Source organism: Amphibalanus amphitrite, unplaced genomic scaffold (genome assembly GCF_019059575.1).
Source record: "Amphibalanus amphitrite isolate SeventyFive unplaced genomic scaffold, NRLGWU_Aamphi_draft 000081F_arrow, whole genome shotgun sequence".
Taxonomy (NCBI): Eukaryota; Metazoa; Arthropoda; class Thecostraca; order Balanomorpha; family Balanidae; genus Amphibalanus; species Amphibalanus amphitrite.
In genome coordinates this window covers 26,719-53,956 of record NW_024881577.1, presented here as the reverse complement: position 1 = coordinate 53,956, position 27,238 = coordinate 26,719, and the positions used below count along the sequence as shown (strand labels likewise).

Sequence of the window (27,238 nt, the reverse complement as noted above, 5' to 3'; positions counted from 1 at the left end):
CGCTAAGCTAGTCCAATTTTCCCCTGACCTTGTACTGGTTTTTGTGACCTGGTGACCTGACCTGAAAAGACTATGACCTCAAATTTTCAGGAAAGGTGCGAAAAGGTTGCCCCAGAGGGTATGCCAAATTTGGCGGCGCTACGCGCCGCCGTTTTTACGCTATTTGCGAAAAACCTTAGGGGGGTTGCATCAACCCCCCTCGCCGGGCGAAGGTTAACCCGCGCGGGGCTGGGGGGTAAATTTTACCCCCTCGCGATTTTTTGCAATATCTAAAAAACGGCGGCGCGCAGCGCCGCCAAACTTTCAGTACCCTTTCTTACATCAATTTGACACGTTCCCTGAAAATTTGAGCGAAATCCTTCGGATTTTTTTTTTGTTGTTGTTGAGAAAATGACGTTTTAATGACGCCATGTTCGCCATTTTCGCCTCAAAAACGTCAAAATTTCAAACGCCGCTAACATCTTCTTTTTTAACCCTCGCCCGTAAGCGGTGTTTTGCCACCTTCGCCCATGCAGGGGGGGGTTGGTGCGACCCCCCCTGGCGTTTGAAAACGGAGCGTCGTAGAGCTTAGCGGAAAAGACCAACGGATTGCTCTCAACGAGATCTCGCGATTGGTGGTATATTTTTTGGTCCTAGGTCAACATTTGACCTACTTATGACCGGTCAAAGGTCAAATTTTCGGAAAAATCTAACTTTTTCAGATTTCCGCGCCGATTGCGGCAAAACGGTAAGAGATATCGACTTGAAATCTTCACTATCGTGATCCTTGATCAATTCTCTATCGTTTGGTGTGTATTTCGATGTCATAACTCTAAAAATGATGCGTTGGGAGCATCGGAAGTCTGCAAGGTCATTTGTGCATTGGGTCACGTCAGGCGTGTGACGTCACTGACCTGACCCTGACCCAAAATGAACTACAAGAAACAACTGACGATGCCTGAAATGGATAGCAAATTCGAATTCAGGGCATCAAAATACCCCGAAAAGGCATACAAGTGCAAGAAGTCATTACAGGTCAACCGAGGTCACTGACCTGACCTTGACCTTAAGTAACCTTGAAAAGGTCAACGGACATTGTGCCAATGTCAAATCAGCCAGTTATGATTCTAAAACAATCCATCAGTGTGTCAGGTCAGTCGGCATTTATACCATTGTGAAGCAATCTCCAATTTAGCGTAAATCTGGCCGGAGGTTGTTCCCTTTATGACGTCATAACTCCGTGACCTGACATGACCTTGACAAAAAATTTTTACCAAAAGTTGCGCAAAGGATGCCCCAAAGGGTACTGAAAATTTGAGCAGGCTATCTGAAACGGTTCGGCGTGTAGCTAAGAAAAACCTCAGGGGTGGGGGGGGGGGGGTTATATAATACTGAACGAGGCCGGTGTAAATAAATTTTCAAGACCGAGGTCCTTACTGGATTTTTGAACGAGGCCGAAGGCCGAGTTCAAAAATCAGTAAGGACTGAGGTCTTGAAAATTTATCACCGGCCGAGTTTGGTATGTATTTTACTGTATGCCAACGATAAATTTATTTTCTGGACCGAAGCTCTTAGCAGACTTAGGAACGAGACCATCCCAAAATGTTGGCTGAAGTGCATTCTGGTAATGCATTTTTGACCGTGGTCAATTTGCTTACACCAGTTATTACCACACCCCTCCGGCTAATGTATTTGAATAGGCCAGGCATACAGTAATGCACCAACCCTCCCCCCTACATGGGCGAGGGTTAAGGGAATCAAGACGTAACAAAAAAGGTTATAGGTACGTGATTCTACTTTATCTATCAAATTGCTTTTTCGGTTCTTGAAAATTTTGATTTTAGCCCAAATTTTTTTTCTAAAAAAAACTGACTTTTTTGGGAAAATGATTATAAAATCCAAAATTTCGCGTGTATCGAAAAAACCGGAATATATGTCAAAGAAGTGGTCCATGTGCATCTACATACCAATTTTTAGAAGAATCGGTTCAAAAATGTGGGAGTCATTCAAAATTTTATGACGTCACGAAAAACATTTTTTTTTGAAAAATGAACTTTTTGGAAGTTCTAGACCTCGTACGGAAACAAAAAAAGCACCATTCGATTCGCCGTGAAAAACTGCATCAGATAGACACCTTTTTAGGCCTTAAAACCCGGGACCGCCTGAGGGGGGGTCGGATCCGACCCCCTCCGTTTTTCTTGAATAACTCAAGAACCGTTTACACTATCAACTTGAAACTTGGCATACCTTCTCCCCCATCAATTTGACGTCTACTGTGAAATTTTTAAGAAAAAATTTCCAATTTTGTTTTAGATATAGCGATTTTAGTGATGTAACTACATGGCGTTTTTAGTCAAAAAGTGGTAAATGTTTAAAAAATCACCAAAAATCAGGGTTTAAAGTAAATTGCAAATTCAGGACATGAAAAGACGCAGCTCAACGAGTTCTTTAAAATGGCTATCTCGGATTTTCCATAAAATGCGTTTTTCACCCCTAAAAATTCAAAAAACTATATTTTTTGGAAAACAGCTAATTAAATCCAAAATTTTGAGAATTTCCAAAAAACCGGAATATATGTTATAGAGCTCTATTAGAACATTAGATGTCCCAAATTTCAACTTTCTATCTTGATTTTTGAACCCCAAATTGTAAAAAATAGCTCCAACCATAGACTACTACATATCTGGACTGGACACGAAATTTCGCCGATTACCATAAGGGTACCAATGGAGTTTTATGTGTTAAATTTGATTGTCTTTCATAATGGATATATTATAATGAACAGGTCGCATATTTGATCCCATCCCATGGTTATAACCGCGTGAACTTCGCCCTGCTTACTGATGCTCATTTGGCAGCTTAGAGGTCAGTGGAGAGAGTGCTGCGCGTGCTACGTGATGGTCTGCTATTAGTCATCATTTTGTCGCTTCTGCCATCTTCGTTGACAAGGAAACTCGCAGATAGTGGTTGCTTGTTTATGATAATTCGCACATCACAATGATGTGCGCACATCACAATGCTCCAACATGCATAGAGCATGGTGATGTCATAAGCATTTTCGTGAATTAGAGGCACTTCTGAACATCGCATGTGAAAACAAATGGCACCACTAGATTGCTGGGACAAAGCTCGTCTAGAAAGTGCATTTTTATGTTGAAAATAAAAAGTTGAAAATTGACCTTTTTCTCAGCCCTCGTTTAGTTATGTATGGTATAGAGATGTCAATCGGATACCAACTATTTGGTATACCGATACCAAACCGATACCAACTTGGTATTTGGTATTTCAATCGTAATGTGTTTGGTATTTTGTTGGTATCATGAACCCTCACTAATGTATAAGAGGCTAAGAAATCGGTATAAAGTTGGTATTTCCCTCATTTTCCCAAGTTGGTTTGGTTTCGGTATTTTCCAACGGTTTTGGTTGGTATTTGGTTTGGTATCGGTATTCCGATTTTCCGTAATTGACACCACTAGTATGGTATAAACGATTTTTTATGCTTTCAATGCACACTTATCACCAGCACAGTGACTTGGGGTCACATATAACCATTACCATCGGATTCGGCGTGAAAAATAAGCCATAAAACATGTGTCGCATGCCCATGTAGCAGAAAGTGAAAACCATGACCTTTTGTGACCTGATCTGACCTTGACCCGTACTTAGTATGACCCCTATACACACATGGTACCTTTACTAGGTCTTTGAGGTCATTTTTGGTGAGTTTCGAGCAGCAGCTATCGATTCCGCTGTCCGTAAGCCTAATCATGCAAACCCCCAGAATTTGACCTTTGACCTGACCTTGACACGAAAGTTGACCTCAATCTTAAAATCTTAAGAGTGCTTTGGGAAGGTCTCGTAGAGACCTTTCGAACGCCGCCTCGCAGGGCTCGATGCGATCATTGGTTCTCGAGATAACAGGGGGGGGGGGGGGTCGGATCCGACCCCCCCCCCCAGGCTGTCGTGGGTACGGAAATAGCCCAGGCGGTGCCGGGTTAACAACCAACTTCAAAATTTGACCTCACTTGACCTGACCTTGACCTGACCTCGACCTGAAATTCATCCAGATGTGGTCCATATCACCTATTGAGTGTGCCTATTGAATTCTATGAATAAAATGACCCATAAAACATTGTCGCACATGCCCTTTTCTATATTTTGTTTTTGTTGACCTGACCTGACCTGACCTGACCTTTACCTTGACCTCTGAATGATATTGTATGCAACGAATATTGCCTTGGTAGCCTGAGAACACGTTTTGGGCAATCAGTTTCAGTCCATGACTCCATTCTTCGGCAACTCGCGGTGCAAGGCCGATACTGTAGAAATTTGCAATTTGTACCCTTGACCTGACCTTGACCTCAAACTTTAAATTAAGTACATGTTTTTAGTTGTTCGTGATGAGATCTTTCGATTGGCGTTTGAATTTTCCAAATCGGACCATTAGTTCGGGAGATAACAGGGGGGGGGGGAAATTTACCCCCCCCCAGCCCCGCGCGTTCGGCTGGAGACCCCAGCCCCGCGTGGGTTAACTGTATACTGTGACACCAACCGCATTTTCAAATTTCAGGTCAGGTCAGGTCAGGCGTCTGACCTAGTGGACCTCTGAAGTCTGCACGGTCCCTAAATGTTATAACTTCGCAACGTCGTCAATGCCAGCGAATCTTTCACAGAAAGATGAAACTTATACCGGCCATAGTAACCTCAGGCGCGTACCACGAGTCTGAAGTTACTGGGGACCACACGGAGAGCACGTTTTTTATGGGGCTCCTGACAGAAATGGTTGCGGTTGATGGCAGGCCGTAGCCAGGCGAAGTCAGTGAGGAAACCGGCCGTGCGCGACTATGTGCGCACGTTAAACTTGACTCCAAATTTTGCTATAGAACCGGAATTCGCGATCGGAGGGTAGAGGGCAAGGAAAACGCAACAAGCCTCGCCTAGCGGGGCCTCTGTTCTTGTGAAACATTCCATTCAAAAAGTTCGGATTAAATTTATTTTTGAAAAAAAAAAATCGAGGGCCACGAAGACCAACTATTACATTTCAGATGTGGGGTGAGATAGGTGGCAAACACAAAGTCATAAAAATGTGTTGAAAAAAGTCATAAAAAATAAACATACTAAAAATGTGTTGTCGAAAGACATTCTTAAAAAATGTCTTCCGCTGCCTACATAGCACCCTTCACATCGATCTAGCGACAATATTTGGCTATGCAAATTGAGGAGGTCGTCGGTTTTAGGTACTGGGGACGATCCCAGTAACCCAAAAGTTACTGGGAACCGGTCCCCAGTGTCCCCAGTGGTGGTTACGCGCCTGAGTAACCTCCCAAGCTCCCGCAAGTTGTCTACCTATATCGTATATTTCCTAAGGGTCACTTGAGGTCAGAACAGTCACATGACCTAGTAGATCAATGGGCGATTGGCGAAATACAAATATAAAACCTGCTACCTATTTTGGCGCCGAAAATGACCGAAGACTATCTCAAGCATTCATAATTTCATAAGTAGGTACGGTACCATATAGGTACTCCTGACAAATAACAATGCTTCATTTTAACATTGTTGACCTTAGTGATGTCTTCTGTGACGTCGGGTCGGGGAAATCGTTCCACAGTGGACTCGAGGAGACCTGCAGTCTGCACAATCGAATGATATGCAATAAAACCTCCTTTGGGCTTCGATGCCTATACCTGCTGCACCAACCACAATAACTCTCAGCCAAGAGCCCCACAAGCATAGAGTGCCTACTGCCTGTTGCGCCTCGAAGTTCGAGCCGTTCGAACCCCGAACATTCATGTATATATAGCAGTGGTCGGCAGGTCATTCGGGGTCGTGCCCCCTTTTTGGGCGCCAGGCAGGGCCATTACCCCCACCTACCAGACCCCATTGCTGACACAACCAAGTTTACTGAAATTCCATACCGTCCTGGAATTCTTTGGGTATTTGTGCATTACCAATGCATCAAATTTAAAACATGACACTTCCTCCACAAAACATTTAATACCTATATCCCAGTAGCGGCGGAACACCTTCAATTAAGGGGGAGGGGGGGGGGCACTGCCGACTTTTGGTCCCATTCTTTTCATGCAACGCCCATAGGGCTAATGTTAAAATGCAAAAATCAAAGGGTGCACGGTGCCCCGGTGCCCTCCCCGTTCCGCCGCCTATGCTATATCCCATTTAACCCTTGTACAGCCCTCTGCAGACTGCGTGGTAGGTATTCTTTTTCCGACAAAACTGATAATAATTCAAAAGTCATGTTATCAGTCGGTCGAAACTCACTGCAAATAGATGCGCCATGCTCCACTCCTTCGATAGGGCCTATCAATAAACAAAGCATACGCCTTGTGTGGCAACAAAATGTAAGAGTTTGTTTTGGGGGCAAATATAAACTTTTGGGTTTTGTTGCCAAACTGGATGGAAAATGCATACGATGATAATGCCAATCTAAGCCGCGGAGTCTCGCGCATCTTGCTGTTACGATTTCCGAGTGCCCGATAGCATAGTATTCGCGTTATTCTCGGTTTTGTTGAAAAAAGAATACCTACCACGCAGTCTGCAGAGGGCTGTACGTATAGGGGCGGCGGGTGGTTTTTCGTTAAAAGCTCACGTAAAAGGCATTGGATCACGACCAAATTGCACCCTCGAGTTAATCATTTTGTTTTTACCAGCCCGGAAAATATGACCTGAGACCAGTTTTACCAACAGAAAAATAACCGCCTGCCGGAATTTTTGCCTCAAGACCGCTTCACATACGGAGCGTAAACGCGATGGGCTCGTAAGCGGATAGGGCTTTACCGTTTACGCTCCATATGTGAAACGATCTTTAGGCAAAAATTCCGGTAGGCGGCTATTTTTCTGTTGGTAAAACTAGTCTCTGGACCCATAATGACCGTTGGCTTATGAGCTTTTTCTGGAGATCAGCTTGAGCCATAAAATCTCACTTCAAGAAGTTATAGCGGGTCCCGATTTTCTCGACACTTGTCATTGCCCTCTTGAATGAGACGGAATGACCAAGGACCTTAAAAATGGGCAGCAGCGGCTTCCTATTGTCACGGGTAGCACGCTCGTCTTTTTTATGCACAGCTCCATATCAGAGTCCGAGAGGCCGCGGGGGTCCGATCGACTCCTCCCCCTTACGTTAGCGGCTGTTGAAACGCCAACAGACGGGCGACGGTTAAAAGTTGCAGCTGCTTTTGTACGACTGTACGAAGGGGTGAGATGGTGAGGCGAGCAGGTACGTGAAAATTGGTATCTAATCAATGTGTGCTGTGCCTTTGGCCTGGGCTAATCTTTGAACCCTGGGATGCAGCAGTCACGATGGCTCCATCACTGGAGCTACAAACTCTAAAAAGATAGGCTTTCTCAGAATCCCTCATTACCCCCACCGAAAGGGCTCCATTACCCCCAAAGGGGGCATGCCCCACCATTTGCCGACCCCTGATATATAGGTACATACCTACCTATAGAAATTGAAACAAGTCACAGACGGTTTTCCGTTTTTGTTTCATCACTCAGATCTCTACCCGCTAGGCGTTGCCGTCTTCCGGACCATAGATACCTACCGATCGTCCTAGCCAAGGCATATAAAGTCCTGGCACTGTTTTCTCGCGACTCTCGGCCAAAAAAAGCTCCTTTCGCAGTCAGAGCGGCGAATGCCGGCGGTCTATGGAACATGACTGGGGAGCGAGGCTATAAGCTTTTATATTAGTCATTGATCCGACTGTCATTGTTATTTTAACCGATGGTGTATGCTATTACAACAGTATCTTTACGGCAACATGCGGAACACAGTCAAATTTAACTGATATAACGCTTTTCAACATATTTTCGGGCATATGAAAATATTTAGTAGCGTTAATCTAATGCATACCATTCTGACTCGCTCTCGCGCAACAATTGTCTCGACTCTCGACACACTTTCACGAGAGAAACAGCTTGCACTCATTTGCTTTCTTTTTTGGAGATAAATATTTTGTGTTTTTGAGTTGATAAATGCAAAATTATTTGTTTTGTAACCTCTTAAAGATAACCTTCCGTTCATCTGCTTTTATTATGCAATGGACTTCACCATAAACGTGAAACGTAAGACATTCTATTTCTTTCTGTTGCCCAGCAGGGGCTTGAATTGCAGCTGTCTTTGGTATGCACGGCTATTTCATTTTTTAATTTCATTTTGGTGTAAAATGACATGCTTGAATTGTGTTTATTTTATTGTGGGTCATGTGTTATGCACCAAACATCATTATTTGATTGAATCAAAATGAATGTGAAATGCACTTCTGATGCTAAAAAGTTTAAGAAAGTAGCAAACATGTGTTAAAAATGCTAGTGAGGCCCTGAAAATAGGCGTTTGTTTGATTTTATGAGGAATGAAGATAATATTTATGAAGGGACTTGCTTTTTTGTGCTTTTAATGTCTTATTTTACTGCTTGTGTACCACTCTTTCCGTGACTTGCTAACTATAACTCTTGTTCACATATCAAGGTTTAAATCCTAAGCAGAGTCCATGGATAATTTTTTCATATTCTTACATTATTTGACATCTTGAATCCAAAAATGATACTTATATGTCTCGCAAATAAAAGAAAAAACATAATCAAACCTGACCTAGCCTTACCTACTTACCTATAACCTACCAACCTACAACCTACAAACCTACAAACCTACCTATCTACAACCTAAAACCTACAAACCTACAACCTAACCTAACCTAACCTAAAACCTAAAATTTTTGCTGTTACATATTCATATCAACAGCGCCACAATTGTAGTAAGGACCTAAACTTTACATATACCGTAAATACCTACTCACTTAATTAACACATCTGACACCTATTCTGGCAAAAGTTGATAATCTTGATAATAAATTGGCGTCCTTGTAAATGTATAGACTCAGACTATAGAGTGTGCTACTTTACTTATAATCCATACAGCACTGTAGCAACACAGCCAACAAGCTGCATCAGCTAGGGTGGCAAATACATATTAGCCCACTACAACCAAACTAGAAATCTGCAATGGGCCTAAAATTTTTACAATTCTTAGATATATGCACTTCAGTTGGGGAAACTACGAGGAGCCAAACAAAAATTGGATTAGCCATCAACGGCTGGAGTGGGCGGGGCGATGACCATATATGGTCATAAAATCAGACAATTTCATCTTTTCAATGCATCCTAGCATTCAAATGAAAAAATAAGGCATAAGAATGTTTTTTAACCACACAAAGCCTACACTCACTCGGTGCACAATTAACTGGCGGCTCTGAATCGCAGAGTTACAACACAAGGTCAAACAGTGATTGGCAAATATGGTGGATTGAAACAGACGCGCCAAAAAATGTAAGCGATACCGTGGTTGAAAAATGTCATTATTTTAATTATTTTGTTTATGGCTTTTCGAATTTTGGTTAAGTTATTGTTTTAAAATTAAATATATCTGTTTGTTGTAATTAAATTAAATCTTTTAACAATTTTCTTTCAAAACACCAGTCCATTTATTGAATGGCCAGCTGATTGTGATGCCCAGAACCTGCAGAAAAGCTGTTTTCCTATCGCCATTTTCGAGTCAATTCGCCGAATTTAATTTAATCACGCTAATTCCTAGTGGAAAATGGAAGCCTTTTCTCTCCGACAAGTGGACGCGATACCGCTAGTACCGGCTTGTTATACCGTCTTTCACCCTTAGTAGCGGGGGCTGCATTTATGCCCATATATGGTCATCAAAAGTCCATTTATTGACCAATCCATTTTTGGATGTTCGCCTCGTAGTTTCCCCAACTGACTTCTGATATGAAACATTTCAAGTGAAGACCAAAAATTTCCTGGTTCACCACAAGGTGGCTCCCACATATCATTTTCTTGGATGATGATGTGTCACTACCAGCAAAGCAGTTCAACGCACTCGCAGTAACATTTTTGGGTCTGCCCTGAACACAAACTGCACCACACCACATTAACTAAATCTGCACTGCACTGGGCAGTAGCAGAGTGCCTCTGCTTTGATGAGATCTTGTTGAGGCTGCCATGCTTTTTAGTCTGACCTATGTTGATAAAATCCAGCTTGCAAAGTATGGCAGGAGTCTGTTGGACTCAGGACATATGATGGAAAATCTGGACTATTGCACACTAGCCATGCTGAAAGTTTGCAGCAGCCTCCATAAAAAGGGCCTGGAAATTGCCCCACAGGATTTAGAACTCCTCACATTCTTAAAATCAAGTTAAAATATTAGAAAGGGCAATTGCCCCTTATGTCCTCACTAAATCTTGAATGCATTATTGTATTTGGAAGTGCTGTACCAGAACCAAATTATGGTGCTAGTTAGTTCAGTACATAAGCTACCTGCATTAGCATGCTACCTGCACACAATACACATAGCTAATGCTCATACACTGCAGTGCAGATGGGTAAGCAACAGATGGTGCCTCAATTCATTCCTGAAGTCAATTACCTATGTTTGTGCTGAATAACAGGTAGCAGCATAATCTTGCATGCCACTGTAGCACAAATGGTGACAACCCAGCTCAATGTTTTGCAAGGCAAACTGCAGGACCACATGCTTATTGTTCAGTATTGGTGTTTTTAGTGATGCTAGCAATGTGCTCAGCTTGATTGATCTTTCCACTGTGGTCTTTGCATTGAGGAGGCACAGTCTGTGCTCTGTAACAAGGCTTTTAAGTGAGAACCAGTTCAGCTTGCATATTAACATTTCCTAGCTCCCATTGTACTTGGTACCTTGGTTTATCTATTAATAATGATTTGGTTTTCATTTACTTACAGTGGACTGCGGAACACCTGGCAAATGGCAATGCTTCCCTGGCCCTTTATTCTAGCCACATTTTTTTCCTTAGCTCCTTGATGTAATTGTGTAAGTCTTACGTGCAAGACACTGTGACACTCCTGATTTGGCATATGACACTGCAGGTGGTCCCAGTATGTGCTAGAGGGGAGACAACCTCCAGGTAGCAGGGACAACTAGCATTGGAAGTAGCAGGAAATGACTTGCGATGAAACAGGACCATTGACCAGGCTATCTTCTTAGGAAGATGAAGCTTTTAGGTAGTAAAAATTAGGTGCCTAAACTTTGAGATCCTTGTAGCTTGTTTTTTTTTCTGGAGATGGTTGTTTACCTGTGCTGTGAAACAGGACCAGGGTAGCTTTTGCAGTGAGATGAGGTTTTAAAAAGCAGTAAGCTTCAAACTTCTTACGGGTCGTTTATCGTGTCGCTCACGTAAGTCGTAACCTTTCCTGCAATAACCTATTGCGGAAAATTACTTGGAAACGTGATTTTATACCAAACATGCAGCGTCGGATGTTTTTTTTTATTTTGGGTGTTGCATATGATGTTGCTTGGGGTATTTGAGGTGATCAACATTTTAATAATTCCCAATAAAACTGTATCAGGGAGTCCGGAGCACCCATGAACCCAGGATGGCCTGCCAAAACGTAGTAATAATCTGAAAGATAACTTCTGTGGACCTCAGCTCACTGGCCTGACTGGCTTTGACATACCAGCTGACCCGCCTTGACCTGAGCTTGTGGTCTCCTTGTTTATTTGAAGCCAGTGATTCCAATGCCTTAGAGTCATTGGTTCTTCTTGATCTCTGGAGTTAGTGGCCCCGCTAGCCTGATTTTGGGGGCAGTGTTCGTACGGACGCTTTGTAGTTGTTTCCTTCACTGCCCACTCAGAGCCCGTGGCTCCCTGAGCATTGGGAGTCGGTTCCCCCGGTCATTCGAAATCGGTTCCCCCGGTCATTCGGATTCGGTTTTCCACCGATCATTCGGTGTTGGTGTTCCCAATGGCTATTTGGAGTCGGTCTCCACACTGGCCATTTGGTGCAGTGATCGGCCGTCACGCTGTGCTGTATATCCGGACCGATCGATCCGCGGCGCCGTCCGCTGTCCTTTTGCCTGTCGGGCCGGGGCCCCTAAGGTGCCGGCAGCGGCCCGCCGCCTTATGGCCGGATGGGCGCGCGGCAGGCGCAGACCGGAAACTGGCGAGCGGGACAGGTTTTTGCGCCGCCCTGTGAGTGGCCGCCGGTGACACCGAGGACAGGACCCGGTCCACGGACGGCGCCCCGCAAATACGACGATACCTACTGATTATCGCGGCTCAATGGATGCCAGTCACAGGACGTTTCGTGATCCACCGACACCAGGCTTAAGAATCGGAGCTGCTGAGCTGCGCTGACACGGTGTCTGGTACCTTATGTGCCCAAAAAAGGTGCGGGTTTGTTATGCGAGACAGGTATTCGGTTCACGTGTTGTGGCATGTTTCACCCAAAACTTATTTCGTCTGTTTCATGTCCATTTTCGTTCGTCCCTTTTCAACATTGATGTGCGTTCAAAGTACCTATTTGACTTGCCATAAAGTATAACGGACTTGTCAGCAGTTCTGTTGTGGGAACCAACCCAAACAGCAATCCAGCAATTCATTGCAGTTGCGTGCTGCATGTCGAGCGTTAGTGAGCATGCACTCGGCTCGACTGGAATGGTGTTGTACCGGGTCCGGACATATCGTCCTTGTTTCTGTCACTAAACACCGCTGGGGCCCTGTTCCACGGCACGCTACTAGGGCTTTCGGCTGCCAGCGAAACAGCGACAAACCTCGGCGCTGATATTGGCCGACCTTTTCCAAAAGTAGCAGTAAAGCTATGGTCATAAGCACCATAAGCAGATTCACATCGTTTTATAAATGACATATTGTATGAAGCTGTTATTGTACTTTCCTGGAACTTGACTAACAGCGGATTGGAAGCGGGGTCACATTAACAATTTGGGTGTGTGAAATAAATTTTGACGACAGTTACACACCTGGCGATATGGGCCAGTTACTATAATAATTTATAATAATTACTATATAATTTTTTATAGCACTACTGATTCCTGGTACGTCACTAGCGCAGCATAAATTGCGTGCCATGAAACATGGTCCTTGATAACGTCCAAGAATCAGGTACCCTATTTGTTTTAAGCTCTATAAAAAAGCGCATATTCCAGTGTTTTGCGCACCCTCTGTCAGGTGAACATCATTTTTTGACAAGGGCTGGATCCAGACAATATTTTGACATCATTCCACTGATTCTTGCCTCTATTACTATGCAATTCATACTCATTCGAAAAACAAATATAAGACAAATCATTCAGTCGTTGTTGGATGATGCTATGCAGTTGCAGTAATGCCATCTCATCGTTTTCGACAGTGGATATTCATTTGGTATCATTTTCACTGAGCGCCAAAACGGCATCCTTGAATATATCCTTATTATGTACTTCTAAACAATTAACCATCTTTGATTATGTATGGTCTTAAAATCACTCCATCCACCCCGCCGGTTCATCCGTTCATTGCTGATGTGATCGCCGTGCCTGATGGGGTGGTGGGGGGGGGGGGGGGGTGCTGGCGGGACGCTAGCCGGCACGCTGGCGCCGTGACTGCCCATGCCGCTGTTCGTGTCGCCGGTGCCTTTCTGTCCGGAGCTGGCGGCGCTCCGCCGTGAATCGCACCGCACGGCAGTTCAGCTTTCGACGGCCTTACGACTAACACGAAACGTGCTTCAAGGTTACGCCCCTGGCTATCTTCGTATCTTGCGGCGAAATTTATGCATTTTCAGCGTTCGCAGAACAAAGTGACAGACTGGTCTTGCTTTAGAGACTGAAGTGTTAGTAACTGCAGTAACACTGAATGACTGACTACCTCCTCCCCCTCCCACAAAGCAAAAACCGACTAACTGAAGTCAGTCTAACCTCCAGCCCCTTTCTGATAGAGCTTACTTACTTCCAAGCTACGACTGTAGTTTGTGCTATTAGGCATATGTATCTAGATGTGTAAGCGTTTGACCAGACCAGCTCGTCCGTAGCCCTGTTTCTGTTTGTGCTGGCGATGCAGCGGTGTAGAGGCCGCACTGACTGCTGCCCCGTTCCACAGCTGTGATGAGCCCGCCGTCCCGGAGAGACCACTAGCCAGCGCCGGTCGCCACTGCCACCGACCGCCCGCCGTCTGAGCCTCCGTCCGTGCGTGCGCCGAGCCCCGGCCGGCCCCCAGGTCCGCCGCGCTGCCTTCCGCCGAGCCGCCCGCGCCCGTCGCCATGACGACCAACGGCAGCGGCCCGCTGACGCCGCCCGCCGAGGACCAGCCCGACCAGGACACCATCAAAATGTTCGTCGGCCAGATCCCGCGGCACATGGACGAGCCCGAGCTGCGCGCTATGTTCGAGGAGTTCGGCGCCGTCTACCAGATCAATGTACTGCGGGACAAGGTGAGCGGCCAGAGCAAGGGCTGCTGCTTCGTCACCTTCTTCACGCGCAAGGCGGCGCTGGAGGCGCAGAACCAGCTGCACAACGTGCGCACTCTGGCCGGCATGCACCACCCCATCCAGATGAAACCGGCAGACACCGAGAATCGCAATGAGAGGAAGCTGTTCATCGGCATGGTCAGCAAACAGTGTGACGAGGCGGACGTGCGCGCCATATTCGCACGGTTCGGCCCCATCGAGGAGTGCACGGTGTTGCGCGACCAGAACAACCACAGCAAGGGCTGCGCGTTCGTCACGTTCTCGTCTCGCCAGAACGCGATCGGCGCCATCAAGGCGATGCACCAGTCGCAGACGATGGACGGCTGCTCGGCGCCGATGGTGGTCAAGTTCGCCGACACACAGAAGGACAAAGATACGCGCCGAATCCAGAGCGTGGCGTCGACGCTGTGGGGCTCCGGCCTGGCGGGCCCGTTCAGTCCGCAGTACCTGACACTGCTGCAGCAGCTCAGCGGCGCCGGCGGACTCGGACTGCCCGCCATGCACGGCTTCGGCCCGGTGCACGGCGCCGGCCCGCTGCTGGGTCACGGCGTGCAAAACGGCGGCCCGGCCGTGCTGGGCGCCGCCCGGTTCAGCGCTCCGACACCGGCCAACGGCGCGCCAGCCACCAGCGAGCCGCCGGCGGCGGCGGCGGCGACGGGCGCGGCGCAGAACGGCGCCGGCGCGCCGCTTCTCGTCTCCACGCCGTCGAGCAGCGCGTCGATGCCGACTCTGACGACACTGGCGGTGCAGAACGGCTGCCTGAGCCAGTCGTCGGCCAGCTCGTCGCTGTCGGGCGCGTCGCCCGTCTCCTCGATGCCGTCAGCGCCCACCATGGAGATGCTGACGGCGTTCTCCAGCCTGCAGCCTTTCGGCGGCCTCACCGCCGCCGCGTTCGCGCAGGCGCACATGGTCGCCAACAACAATCCGGCCGGCAAGCGGATCGAGGGGCCCGAGGGCTGCAACCTGTTCATCTACCATCTGCCGCAGGAGATGACGGACGCCGACCTGGCGCACGCCTTCATGCCGTTCGGTAACGTCATCTCAGCCAAGGTGTTCATCGACAAGCAGACCAACCTGTCGAAATGCTTCGGTTTCGTGTCGTACGACAACCCGACCAGCGCTCAAACGGCCATTCAAGCCATGAATTGCTTCCAGATCGGCACCAAGCGGCTCAAGGTGCAGCTGAAACGCTCCAAGGAGGCGCCCAAGCCCTATTGAGGCCGGCGCGCGCGGCTAGTGGTGCAGTTGTAGGCTTTACACCGGTGCGCGGGGCGCCGTACCGTCTCAAAGGCAGCAGCCGTCCAGTGGGTAAATTATTGACGTGGTGCGTTTCGCGCTCTTTTTGTACCAGGTGTACTCGCGTGTGAGAAACGAGTGGGAGCGAAACAGGTTGTGCAGCTATTTGATTTATTTAAAAGAATAATAGTCCGGATTATCACGTAGTTGCAATACTTGTTACAAATTGGTGGCAAATCTATTGTTATTTATAGAGCGTGTGCACTTGTTGAACCAGGGATAAAGCGTTGTGGCTTTTAAGTTATAACAAACCTGGCTTTGTTTGTACTTTTAGTTAAGTTTTATTTTATCGCGTGATAGAGACGAGATTTCTCGGCTGGCACGACAGTTGTTTGCACCGACTCAGAGCCATGCTTTCGAAGACTCCGTTCACCGACGACCAGAATGTGAGATTATTTTACCGAGAAGGCGAGTGGGCGATGGAGGGTCGGTGCCGGAGACTGAGCCGCCGCGGCGCTCCCCCCAGAGGCGACGTACAAACGTGGCAGTTACCCTGATCCGTACAACGAACGGGGCGGCCGCAGCCCGGCCAGAGCCCGCGCAACTGGCAGCTACCGAAATCCCAATGTGATGGCGCGTCTGGTCGGCCCGAGCCTCCGTGCGCCTGTGTCCCGTGTGAGTGGCGGCGGCCGGGCGCCGCCCGCCGCCGACCCTTGTTGTTTTCAGCCGTTTGTGTAGTCTAGTGTAACGTTTTATTCGTGGTGTAGGTGATGCTAAGCTGGCTGTGGCGCCGGGCGTCTCTGTCGGGCAGACAGCAGTGCAGGGCGACCGGTGTCACGGCTCCAGCCAAATTGCGAGTCGGTCGCTTGTCTTCGTGAAACGGTGCTCGGGAGGAAAATCGGCAAGAACGTCCGTTTGTTTAGCTGCTCAGACGATCGCCACCGGGTCTGGCCATGCGCGTCAGCGTCCACGAGTTTACTGTGTTGCTGATATGTTAGCTGATTTGTGATCATGTTACTTTCTTATCTAAATTAAGAAGAACCGTCGAAGCGATTTTCCTCCCTGCCCGCGATGTGGTTTGGGGTCCCCTATCAGTTATCGTTAAGCTAGCCGTTAAGTATGCTTGCTGGTTGGGCGGCGCGGCGCGGCCGGGCGGCCGCCGGTGGTTGTGTCGCCTTGCCGTGGTGGATCATGTCGGCTGATCTGTCGGGAACGGGCGCGCTCGGTGCTCGCGCCCGCTCCCTCCCCGAGTAGCGGCGCGGCGCGAACGGCGGCACCGGAGCGGCGCCAGCCGAATACCCGGAGGGTATCATTTGTACCGATGTTAAATTGTATTCTGTATACCATGTTATTTGAATAAATATTCTTTAATAACCAAATATTTATGATGGTTACTGTTTTTGGTAGTGCCACCGTGGACCAGCACCTCGCCGGTTCCGTAGGGGTGCGATGGTCCACCCACAGGTGGTATCCACTGGGCGGGCGGCGAGACGCACCGGCACGCTGTAGATATTCGTACCTACGCTGTGATAGTGGAATTGCCTAATTTGGCCAATTTTTGGGGGTTAGGCCCTTTCGATCTGACGTGACCATTTCAGGTCCGGAAGGATGGTAGGAGTTAGGGGGAGACGTTGGTCTGGGCGAGCATCCTGGGGAGTCGCCGGGGCTGAGCCCGTCGAGAAGACAGGCCGACCAGTCCCCTTCTCCCCCCCCCCCCCCCCCAAGCACTCACCGCACCTGGCTACGGGCGTGCTGGCTATCAGCCATTCCCGCACGGAATAAAGTTGCCCGTCCATCCCGGAGTAGAGGGTTGAGATGCGAAGGATTTGACTGTCCTGAGGATGGAAAAGAGGGAACGGTGAGCTTTGGTCAAATATCGTTGAGCGTTGAGCTAGTTGGCCCAGACTACAACCTGCCCTACCCTGACTATATGACTAACGTAACCTACCCTGTTCCAAAAGATTATTCAGGGACATAATTTGATGTCCCGGGCACAGGTAGCTTGTAGTGCTGGACATCGTAACCGTGCCACTTAGCTTGTAGAGCATAGCCCGCTAACGACGTCTGGATGAGGGTAAAGTTGAACTGTCAAAAGAGATGCAAGTTGCACGACATACAAGCTGGGATTCGAACGCGTATCATTCTTAAACATACAGGGTGATTTTTTTACTTGTTAAAAAGTAATGAGGTCTAGTGGCGTTAAAATGCAAATATATGTTGCAAAATTATATACCAGGATGACGAGCATTCTGGGACATTTTGATTTCAGACACGATGTGAAGGAACGTCCATCGTGTATTTTACTTGTGCTTGAAGTTACCCCCTCTCTCGCCGACACGAATCAGCCCGCCTGAGCACGTGTTGAACAGCACCATGGACTCCCATACTCATCAGGCGGACTGAAAAGGCTCCTATCGCCCATTTTCAGCTCTGCCAGATATTTCCACTGTTTTCTCGTTATATCTGCCATAGATGGGTCCAAAAACTAGAAGTCTAGGGAGGGCAGGTCGAGGATTTTGATACTGACGGCCCTGGTGGTGTCTGATTCGCTGTTTTTCTTTCTCTCTGAAGACTGATTCTTCAGAGTCTGCACTTATGCCAGATAGACCGTTTGAAGGTTATTTATGACTACAAGCTTGTTCGTGCGTTATTTAACGTCTTTCTGAGGTATCTCCTTGATCATCGTATGCTTCGAACTGCCTCAATGCTTCAAAATCATCGTTTTGTGTCGTTCCTTACTGAACGGCAGTGGACCATGCGTGCCCGATTGGTGGGACATTTTCAGGCTCCATTGGGGCCGAGGCCGTCGGTGAAAAGGGACAAATGATGACACCATACAAAATGTCCCAGATTAATCTATCACGTGCATTGCTTTTTTGTACGCGATTTTTCGATTTAGGGACCACCATTGACGTTTACTTTTTAACAGTTAAAAAAAAATCACCCTGTAAATATTAATTTTATATCTCTTCCTTCCTCGTTGGATACAAAATAAGAGAAAAAAGACACGTAACAGTTTATTCAACGCAGTTACCTGCATAGTTGCTCTTTGCTGAGGTATGTGCTATCACTTTCCTATGCAGAAGTCGCTGAAGATAACGTCCAGTATCTCCTCGGCGCCGACGTGGCCGGTGAGCTCGCCGATCTGCCGGGCGGCCAGTCGCAGCTGCTCGGCCGCCAGCGCCAGGTCGCCGCCGGCCGCCACCTGAGCTATAAACTGGCGCACGTGCCGCTCGGCGCCGGCCACGTGCAGCCGGTGCCGCTGCCGGGTGAGAGCCGGCGCCGGGGCGGCCGCGTCCGCGCACAGCCGGCCCAGACTGTCACCGAGCGCCTCCACCAGCGCGGGCACGCCCTGACCGGTCAAACAGGAGACGAGCGCCGCGCGGCCGGACCCCGACCGGCACCAGTCACCCAGCCGCTCTGCCTCTGCCTCCGACACCAGGTCCACCTTGTTCAACACCAGCTGGGTCTCGGGCGGCGGCGACTCGGTCCCAGCGCTCAGACCCAGCGCCGACAGCTGCTCAGACACGAACACGTCCGCGGTGCGCGCGACGCCCGGTCCGTCCAGCCAGGAGAGCACGCGCGGCGCCTCAGCCACCAGCAGGACCAGGTCAGCGGCCGCCGCGCTGCCCCGGGCGCGGCGGACACCCTCCCGCTCCACGGCGTCTGACGCATCGCGCAGACCTGCCCGGGGACACGGAGCAAAGCAGTCAGACATGATAGGTAAAACCTGAAGCAATACGATGCAACATCGCATATTACCCTCCCTCCCTCTCCTGGCTACGATGCGGAAGTTTCTAGTTACGAGCAGCGGCCACCTGCCGGCCAGCGGCGCCGCCCGGCGCGCCACCTACCAGCCGTGTCGGTGAGCACCACCGGGAAGCCGGCCACGTCCAGCGTGGCGTCCAGCAGGTCCCGCGTGGTGCCGGGTACCTCGGAGACAATGGCCGCCTCCCGCTGCACCAGGCCGTTCAGCAGGCTGCTCTTACCGGCGTTCGGAGCGCCGGCAATCGTTACCTGTGACGTTAGAGAGGCGTCACTACAGAGAAGCGTGTGATATTGCAGTAGTCACTTCTCACGAGCGAAGAAGGCCTCTTATATGATGTAAATCGTATACGTGATATCTACTCATCCACACTAATCAGTGTCTCGGTCCCTGCCGGACAGTCTTCCCGTTCCTGTGGTACCCTGGCACCCCATAGGACACGGATGGGGTGGGGTCAGCGCGCCCACCTGCACGCCGCTGCGCAGCCGCTCCCCGCGCCGGCCGTCCGCCAGGTGCCGCTGCATGTCGTCGGCCAGCCGGTCGGCGGCCGCCACCGTCTCGGCCATGGCGTCCTCCTCAATCAGCTCCTCCTCGCCGAAGTCGATGAAGGCCTCGGCGGTGGCCAGGCAGCGGAGCAGCGCGGCGCGCCAGCGGCCGTACTGGCGGCGCAGGTGTCCCTCGGCCTGGCGCACCGCCTGGCGCCGCTGCTGCTCCGTCTCAGCGGCCAGCAGGTCGGCGAGCCCCTCCACCTGGCGGAGCGGCACTGACATTATACATACAGTAGGTCGGCGAGCCCCTCCACCTGGCGGAGCGGCACTGACATTATACATACAGCAGGTCGGCGAGCCCCTCCACCTGGCGGAGCGGCACTGACATTATACATACAGCAGGTCGGCGAGCCCCTCCACCTGATGGCACGGCACCAACACTGAACATGCAGCCAGGGCATATTTTAACAAATTTTTACTGCGTCCCAAAGTTGAGCAGAGGGCACGTGCTACGACTAACGGCACAGGGCAAGGATCAGAGTAGGGCACTGGGCACTGAGGAGGGCAGAAAGTAGGGCACGGCAGGTTACAGGGCATGGCACAGGACATTCTAGAGGAAGGGTACAGGTCAGGTCACACAGCAGGGCACAGGTCAGGGAACCGGACAGGGCACAGGGCAGGGACGCAGTGGGTCAAATCAGCAGGGGCTACGTCCCAAGGCGAGGGGGCTGCGTCCCAGAATGGGACGCAGTAAGTGCCTTAAAATATGCCCTACATGCAGCCGTTCAGTCGACAGCTGCAGGCGAGCCTGCTGTACCAGCACACTTCGCCCTACATTATGACGGTGCAGACTAGTCAGGATACCAGACTATGAATATGATACCAAGCCGATTCCAGGCAGATGTCTGCCACTAGAGTTCGCATATCGCACGACACACCTGCCTGAATGGCGTCACGGCACACTCGCCTAGCTAACGTCACGCCACACCCACCTGAGTGACGTCCAGTTTCCCGGCGTGAAAGGCTCTCCGGGTGAACTCTCCGGGTCTGGCGGGCTGCAGGCCGGGCACGGCGGCCAGAGCGCGGAGCACTGCGGCCACCACGGCCGGGCCGCCGTGCGTGTGCAGTTCGCAGCAGTCCTCGCCGGTGAACGAGGCCGGTCCGGGCAGCCAGAGCAGCAGCGCCCGGTCCAGCAGGGCGCCGTCACACGGCGAGAACAGCGGGCGGACCACGGCGCGCCGCGCCGCCGGCAGACTCCGGCCGCCTGGCCGGTCAGAGGGCACAGGTCAGCGGGCACAGGTCAGTGGACAGCAGTTCACAGATCGGCGGTTTGTAGGAGGGTCGATAGTCGCCACACACAAGCCAAATGACTGACCATCAGGCGACTAAGCAGGCCACTGTTATACCCTATGTCTCTTCACATACAGCAGCTGAGGTCTGACGAGCGGTTGTGAGCCACCGACGGCGTTCTATCAGCCGAGGTCGGTCCATAGCGCCTGTTTCACGGCACGCCGCTACTCGACGCCACAAGGTATTGGCGTTTGTTTTCTTGGGAAACGTAAACGGAAGCGCCCATTTTGCTCACGTTTCCGTGCTGTGAAACAGGGTCCTGGTGGCCATCGACCAACACCCGAGGCTGACTCACAGGAGAATCGGGAAGCAAGTGTAGGCAGTGTGTTTGTGGCATTGGGTATTCTGGCAGCTCTCATTGGCCAGCCAATGGGAGAGCGCCGCAGCCGCGTGGCCTGAGGGCCGGCCGGCGCTCTTCGGGTCAGCCGGCGCTGACAGATTGATAAGGGCGCCAGCGATGGGTGTCGTGTTATTCATTGTGTCTGCTGAAGGGTGAATTTCGCTATAATTTTGACTGCTATGAACTGTGAGCTGATTCTTGTTGTTTTCTTTTGGTAACCATTGGTTGTTTATGTGCTGTGCTATTTTCGGTTTTGTTTTGCTCTCCTTTACTGCTATGTTTCAGGACGCGGAAACGTGAGAGAATAATCGGAACTGAGAGGATCAGTCCAGAATGAGAGCGTTACTTGTGACCTTTGTCAATAGACCAGAAAGTTGAGACAAGGAAACGGCGGATTTTACGCTCCCCAGTAGGCTTAGCTTGCATAAGAGTCGACCCACCGGTGAGCGCGCGGAGGGCGTCTGCCGATGCCGGCCCCGTGACCCGGATCACTGCCACTCCGCAGCGGCCGTGGCCGGAGCTCAGCGCGAAGACGGTGGAGAGTCTGCGGCGGCCGGCGGCGACCAGCGAGCCCACCACACTTCTCCACCTCAGCGCAGCCGGCACCATGATCCCAGCAGCCCTGCAGCATCAATGGCATGGCGGTAAACATCGATTAGCGTGGAGGTCTACTGGTCATTTTACTGTGATTGTTTAGGTATATAAATACCATCATTTAGGTAAGGTACTCACTTAGTTTGACCCTCGCCCGTATTGGTGGTTTGCCACCCGCGAACGTATGGGGGGGGGGGGGACGGACCCCCGCCCCTTACCGTTTGGCCCCTGGTTCAGCCAGAGCTTCGCGAAAAAAAAACGAGCGTGTTGCCCGTGACGAGAGGAAGCCAACAGTACCAGATTTTAAGGTCTTAGGTCATTGGTTGACCTCCCAGGTCAGGTCAATGACCCAAAAGTCGGGAAAATCGGGACCTGTTAGAACGTCGTCAAGTGTGGTTGCTAAGGGACTTTTTCGGGGTGCAGATCACGAATATCATGTTAGTTTTAATTAAAGATGATATCTTCATGCATTTAGGCCAGGTCGGGTCAGCCGTCAGGTCTGGTCAACCAGTAGGGGTCCAGCCGGGTATTCGTAGTAGGTACGTGTACACCGCCTCTGACAGATTCGCAACATGTTACGAAAGCTCCAAAACTACTTCGTAAATGTTCAAATGGTTGCTAAATTCGAATTCAGCTCCAAAAAATGGCCTACAAACATGCAAAACTTAAAAAAGTGAACTGAGTTCATCAAAGGTCAATGACCTGACCTGACCGTTAGGTGACCTTGACACCCACCCTAATGCATGGGACCAACATCATATCACATGTTTGAGCGCTTGAAACCACGAAAAGACTGCAAACGCGCGGCTAATACGAGCCGACATAAGCCGAATCGCGATTCCGGCCAAACATGGTCTCGAGAAATAGGTCACAGGTCAAGGGTCATTTGGATCAGGGTCATGACATTTTCAGGGTGAGTATAAAATTGATAAACTCGAGAGTACTGAATATTTCGTCGCGGTCGACCGCTTTTTACGTGAGTTATTCGCAAAAAACCGAGAGGGTCCGTTCACCCCCTTCCGTTCCCGTTCCGTTCCCCTTTCTATACCAACGAGGGTTAATTGCAAAATGCACCTAATAATGCCAAGTGTTGTGACTTGTGAATAATAGACTTCTTTAAGTCTTTCTTTTTCTTTCTCTTCTTCTTCAGTTGTAACTTGTAAGCAGTAACTACACATGATGCAGTATATGTGAAGATGAAGTCCAAGTAGTAGGAGGTTGTAGGTTGGTAGGATGTAGATTGGTAGGGTTGGTAGTTTGTAGGCTGGTAGGTTGCAGGGATATAGGTTGTAGGTAGGTTGGTAGGTTGTTTAGTAGGTTAGTAGGTAAGGTTAGGTCAGGTTGGACTGTTTTTTACCTACTTGGGCTTCATCTTCACATTTACCCATGATGCATGGTGAGGCAGCCAGATCATATGTAGCAGACATTATACATGTAGCCCCATAAAAACAGTCAAAGCTGGGTTCCATTAGGAGTGTATGAAAGCTGGTGGGTGGCAGCAGACTTAGACAACAGAGAACAGCTTCCTGAACTGCCTGAAGCTTCAAGGGTATGGCCGAACACATGTGTAACTTTCCTTTGAGAAAATATTAGCAAAATTTGCAAAAAAAAATATGTAACAACTAACAGCATAAACAGGAACAGAAGTACAAACAGAGCCAGAGTCATACCGAATGAGTCAAAAGAGCAGTGTACTTCAATTGGAGGCCCTTTTACCTTGAGGCTATGCACTATGCAGGCTGAGGTCCTCACTCCTCAGAAGTCAGATGCTTTTACCTTTAAAGAACCCTAGAAGTTGATACGGGTTCTGGAAGACTGATGCAGGACCTCTAGGGTTTGGATGTGCTTCATAGGCCGGTGGCGGATAATTCTGGTTTGGCTTATATCTACTTTGGTATTAGCAAGCCTGGCATCCCAGGAAGATCAAGATGCCAGATTGGGATGACGGAGATATATAGACCAAAACAAACCTAACCTGACCATGACCTGACCTAGCCTTACCTACAACCTACAAACCTACAAAACCACAACCTACCCTATAAACCTACAACCTACAACGGCATCTGGCATTTTCCTGGGACGCCAGGCCTACTTACCTTATACATACCCCTTCTTTGATAAGATTCAGACGAAGCGATCAATCTTCAGCTTAGCTGAGCTTGATCTCAAACTCACGTTGTTGCCTTGGCAAGCTGTCATTGAGCACGGTAGATTGAGATGGGGAACAGCGAGTACCTACCTAATATTCAGGAACTCATGTCAATCTGTCAAAAATTCAGAGTGAATAAAAATTGCAAAGCAATCATCAAGCTATTTTGGTTGATTGCTGCGCTGATTTCGTAAAAAGCGCGTCGTCTTTAACTGCACCTGGGGCTGCCACTTTTACTACCATATTCAGTCCCTTCCTTCAGTTTTGCTCACGCCTACAAAATGAAGAAAAAAAACTGGCCCGCGTTCACACCAAGTTCACACTTCTCACGACTCACATCACAGTCTCCCGGACGACGAAGATTCTACCAAGATACCTATAAGACATCTATAAGGATTCTACGCTGTCCAGCCTATAGGTATCTTGGTCCAGTCACTCCCGTTCGAGGTTAGCGGGGCTGGGCAGGGGCGTAACCACCTAAGCGGACAGTGCGGAAAGTCCGCACCATTTTTTATGGGCGCCGAAGGCGCCCCTCTCTCTGTCTTCTGTTCAGTACCTATATCTTTGCCACAGACGGCGCCCTACCCTTAGTAGCGTTTCACAAACTTGCTTACAACCTGCTCTTGCTACCGAGGCGCCCTTTTTTCGCATGGAGGCGGCCCCTTTAGCTTCATAGGCGTCTCTCTATCGCATGCAGGCGCCCCAATGGGCATCAGCGGCGCCCCTACAGGTCTCACAGTTGCCTCTCTTTCGAATGCAGGGCGCCCCCTTACGCATGCAGCCGACCCCACCCCGCCCCATTGCAGACGGACTCCTTTGCGGGTGGGTCCCTCTGTAACGGTCTTAGAACTTGAGAAAAGTGGGAGATTGGCATTTGGCAAGCAGGTCTACAAATATGATGTTTTTGCCTGAGGAGTGCGCATAAAATGCACGGTATTTTACGAGTCACTCAAGCGAGCAAGCGAGTTCATTTGTGCAGTGTGCACAATGCAAGCAAATAACTATAAGAGCGGCCCAGCCTGGCCCGACACGACGCGTGACGCTTTTCAAAGCGTTAAGGCCGGGCTCCACTACGCGTTTTTTCCGTGCGTTTTATCCGAGACATCGGTTTTTGCGTGAAATCGTTCCCGAAAAAAAGTTCGCGTCATTGCTCAACATTGGACAAGCTACACTGGGAACGATGTCACGCAAAACACGACAACTTGCAAATTCCGTACCGATTTTAAGGAAATATCTGTAAAACGCATGACGATGTCACGCAAACTCGGAAATCTCGTACCTACAAAAAGTTCAATTATTTGAACTTTTCGTCGTTTTTTGCGTGATCTCGGCTGGGAGATAGGACTTGCACGCTGCGGCAAACAATGTGAATGCAATTTTGTATTTGGTTTTGACATTGTTAAATAGGTTATGTATTGTTAAATAGGTTATGTATTTAAGCAAGTTTATCATGGGTGCAAGGTTAGCAACAAGTGCAAGACAGTTCAGTATCAAACTCTGCTCAATTTTGTCATTTATGCCCTTCAAATAATAAACAGGTGCATCAAAAAGTAGGTATGGAAACGCCGAGCACAGAGGCTCCAGCGTGAGAAATTGCCCAGCTTTGCGCCGTGCTGCCATCCACCTGCTGAACATGAACTGGGTGCTGGTGAAGATTGATTGGTGGGTCCATGCTGCTATGCAGCAACCTCTGCTTAGTGGTCACCCAGGCTCAAAGCCACCCACTCAACCCTTCAGACAAAATTTACAAAAGTTTGGTGTGCTTTTTGTTAAATGTATTTGCAAAACACCTTCTTTATAGGCTCAGAATAAACAAAGTATGATTTTCCGCGTAGTGGAGCCTGGGTTTAATGACAACAATGTCACGTGCTTCAGGATGACAAGCAAAAAACGATATCACGCAAAAACCGGCAAATTGCAAAACCTACTTCACGGAAAACCCGCATACACGGATAAAACGCGCGTGTAAAAAAAAACGCGTAGTGGAGCCCGGCCTTTAGGCATGTCTCACCAATCGCTCGACCGATCGGCAAACCAAGTGGTCCTTCATCAGGTAGACCCATCTTCTCAATTATCAGCTCAACTACTTTTGATGCATATGGGTGACCGACACGACACGCGCCGTGTGTCAAGTCAGGGGTGCTCAAGTTGTTGCGCTTACAATAACTCGAGCGCATTGCGCTGAAAGCTGCCCGATAGGTCAACATCGTGTGGCGCCGGGGATGCATTTCCATTGCTATCACGATTTAGTTGTTACTCAGCACGTGTGCACGTGCATGATACGTGCACACGTTTGTGAGAACCGGCAGGGGGCTCTCAGACACTGGCAAGGTGCCCTCATAGACCTTCAAAGGGCCCCAAGAGACCGGCAAGGTGAAGGGGCTCTCATAGGCCGGCGGCACCTTTAGAAATTCTGTGGGGTTCTCGGAGACCAGCACGGTACTCCCCGCGCCCCGTAGGGGGGGCCGAAACGGCCCCCCCCCTGTCCTTTTCGGTCGGTATCTCCTAAACGGCTAGAGATATCGCCACCAAACTTTCAGGACCCCTCCGGGCATCAATTTTACACATTGTGACCAAAACTTTTCCAGAGGCTATGATAGGTTGGCCATAAATGACGTCAGAATGACGTCATGTTCTGTCATTTTCGACCGAAAAAAGACCTTCGCGAGAAGACCTGTCAGCCCTATAGCTTTGAAGATACAGAAAAATGATCAAGACATAAAAGGTGTAGAATTGACAGGGCTACAAAACTGCTATCTCTGATTTTTGAAATTTTTGAGTTTTGACCCCCAAAAATCAAAAAAGCATTTTTTTTTGGATATTTTGGCCAAAAATCCAAAAAAGTTTTTTGAGTTTCGAAAAAAGGAATATATGTGATAGTGCCCACCGTCTTCTATCTACATACCAAATTTCAGATCGATACCTCGTTTTTTGGCCAAGTTATAGCGAAAAAAACTGTTCAAAAATGATGACGTCAAATTTTCAAACTCAATTTTTGGCAATTCTAGACCTCGTAGAGCAAAACAAAGACCACCATTAGA

The 27,238-nt window shown here is 49.2% G+C and overlaps 2 protein-coding genes across 2 annotated transcripts; one reads left to right on the top strand and one right to left on the bottom strand.

Annotated features, from left to right (window-relative positions):
- The first annotated feature begins 7,860 nt into the window (after positions 1–7,860).
- On the top strand, positions 7,861–16,884 carry LOC122379598 (CUGBP Elav-like family member 2). Its single transcript, XM_043361926.1, has 2 exons — positions 7,861–8,061; positions 13,908–16,884. Exon 2 carries the CDS (start codon positions 14,068–14,070, stop codon positions 15,490–15,492), a length of 1,425 nt encoding a protein of 474 aa, XP_043217861.1. The 5' UTR covers positions 7,861–8,061; positions 13,908–14,067; the 3' UTR covers positions 15,493–16,884.
- Positions 16,885–18,510: 1,626 nt separating this feature from the next.
- Positions 18,511–24,266, bottom strand: LOC122379588 (tRNA modification GTPase MnmE-like). The gene is made up of 6 exons (XM_043361903.1): positions 24,224–24,266; positions 21,895–22,076; positions 20,757–21,028; positions 19,744–20,025; positions 19,365–19,527; positions 18,511–19,194 (listed from the first exon to the last, which is right to left on the bottom strand). Exons 2-6 carry the CDS (start codon positions 22,061–22,063, stop codon positions 18,578–18,580), a joined length of 1,503 nt encoding a protein of 500 aa, XP_043217838.1. The 5' UTR covers positions 22,064–22,076; positions 24,224–24,266; the 3' UTR covers positions 18,511–18,577.
- Between the last annotated feature and the right edge of the window lie 2,972 nt (positions 24,267–27,238).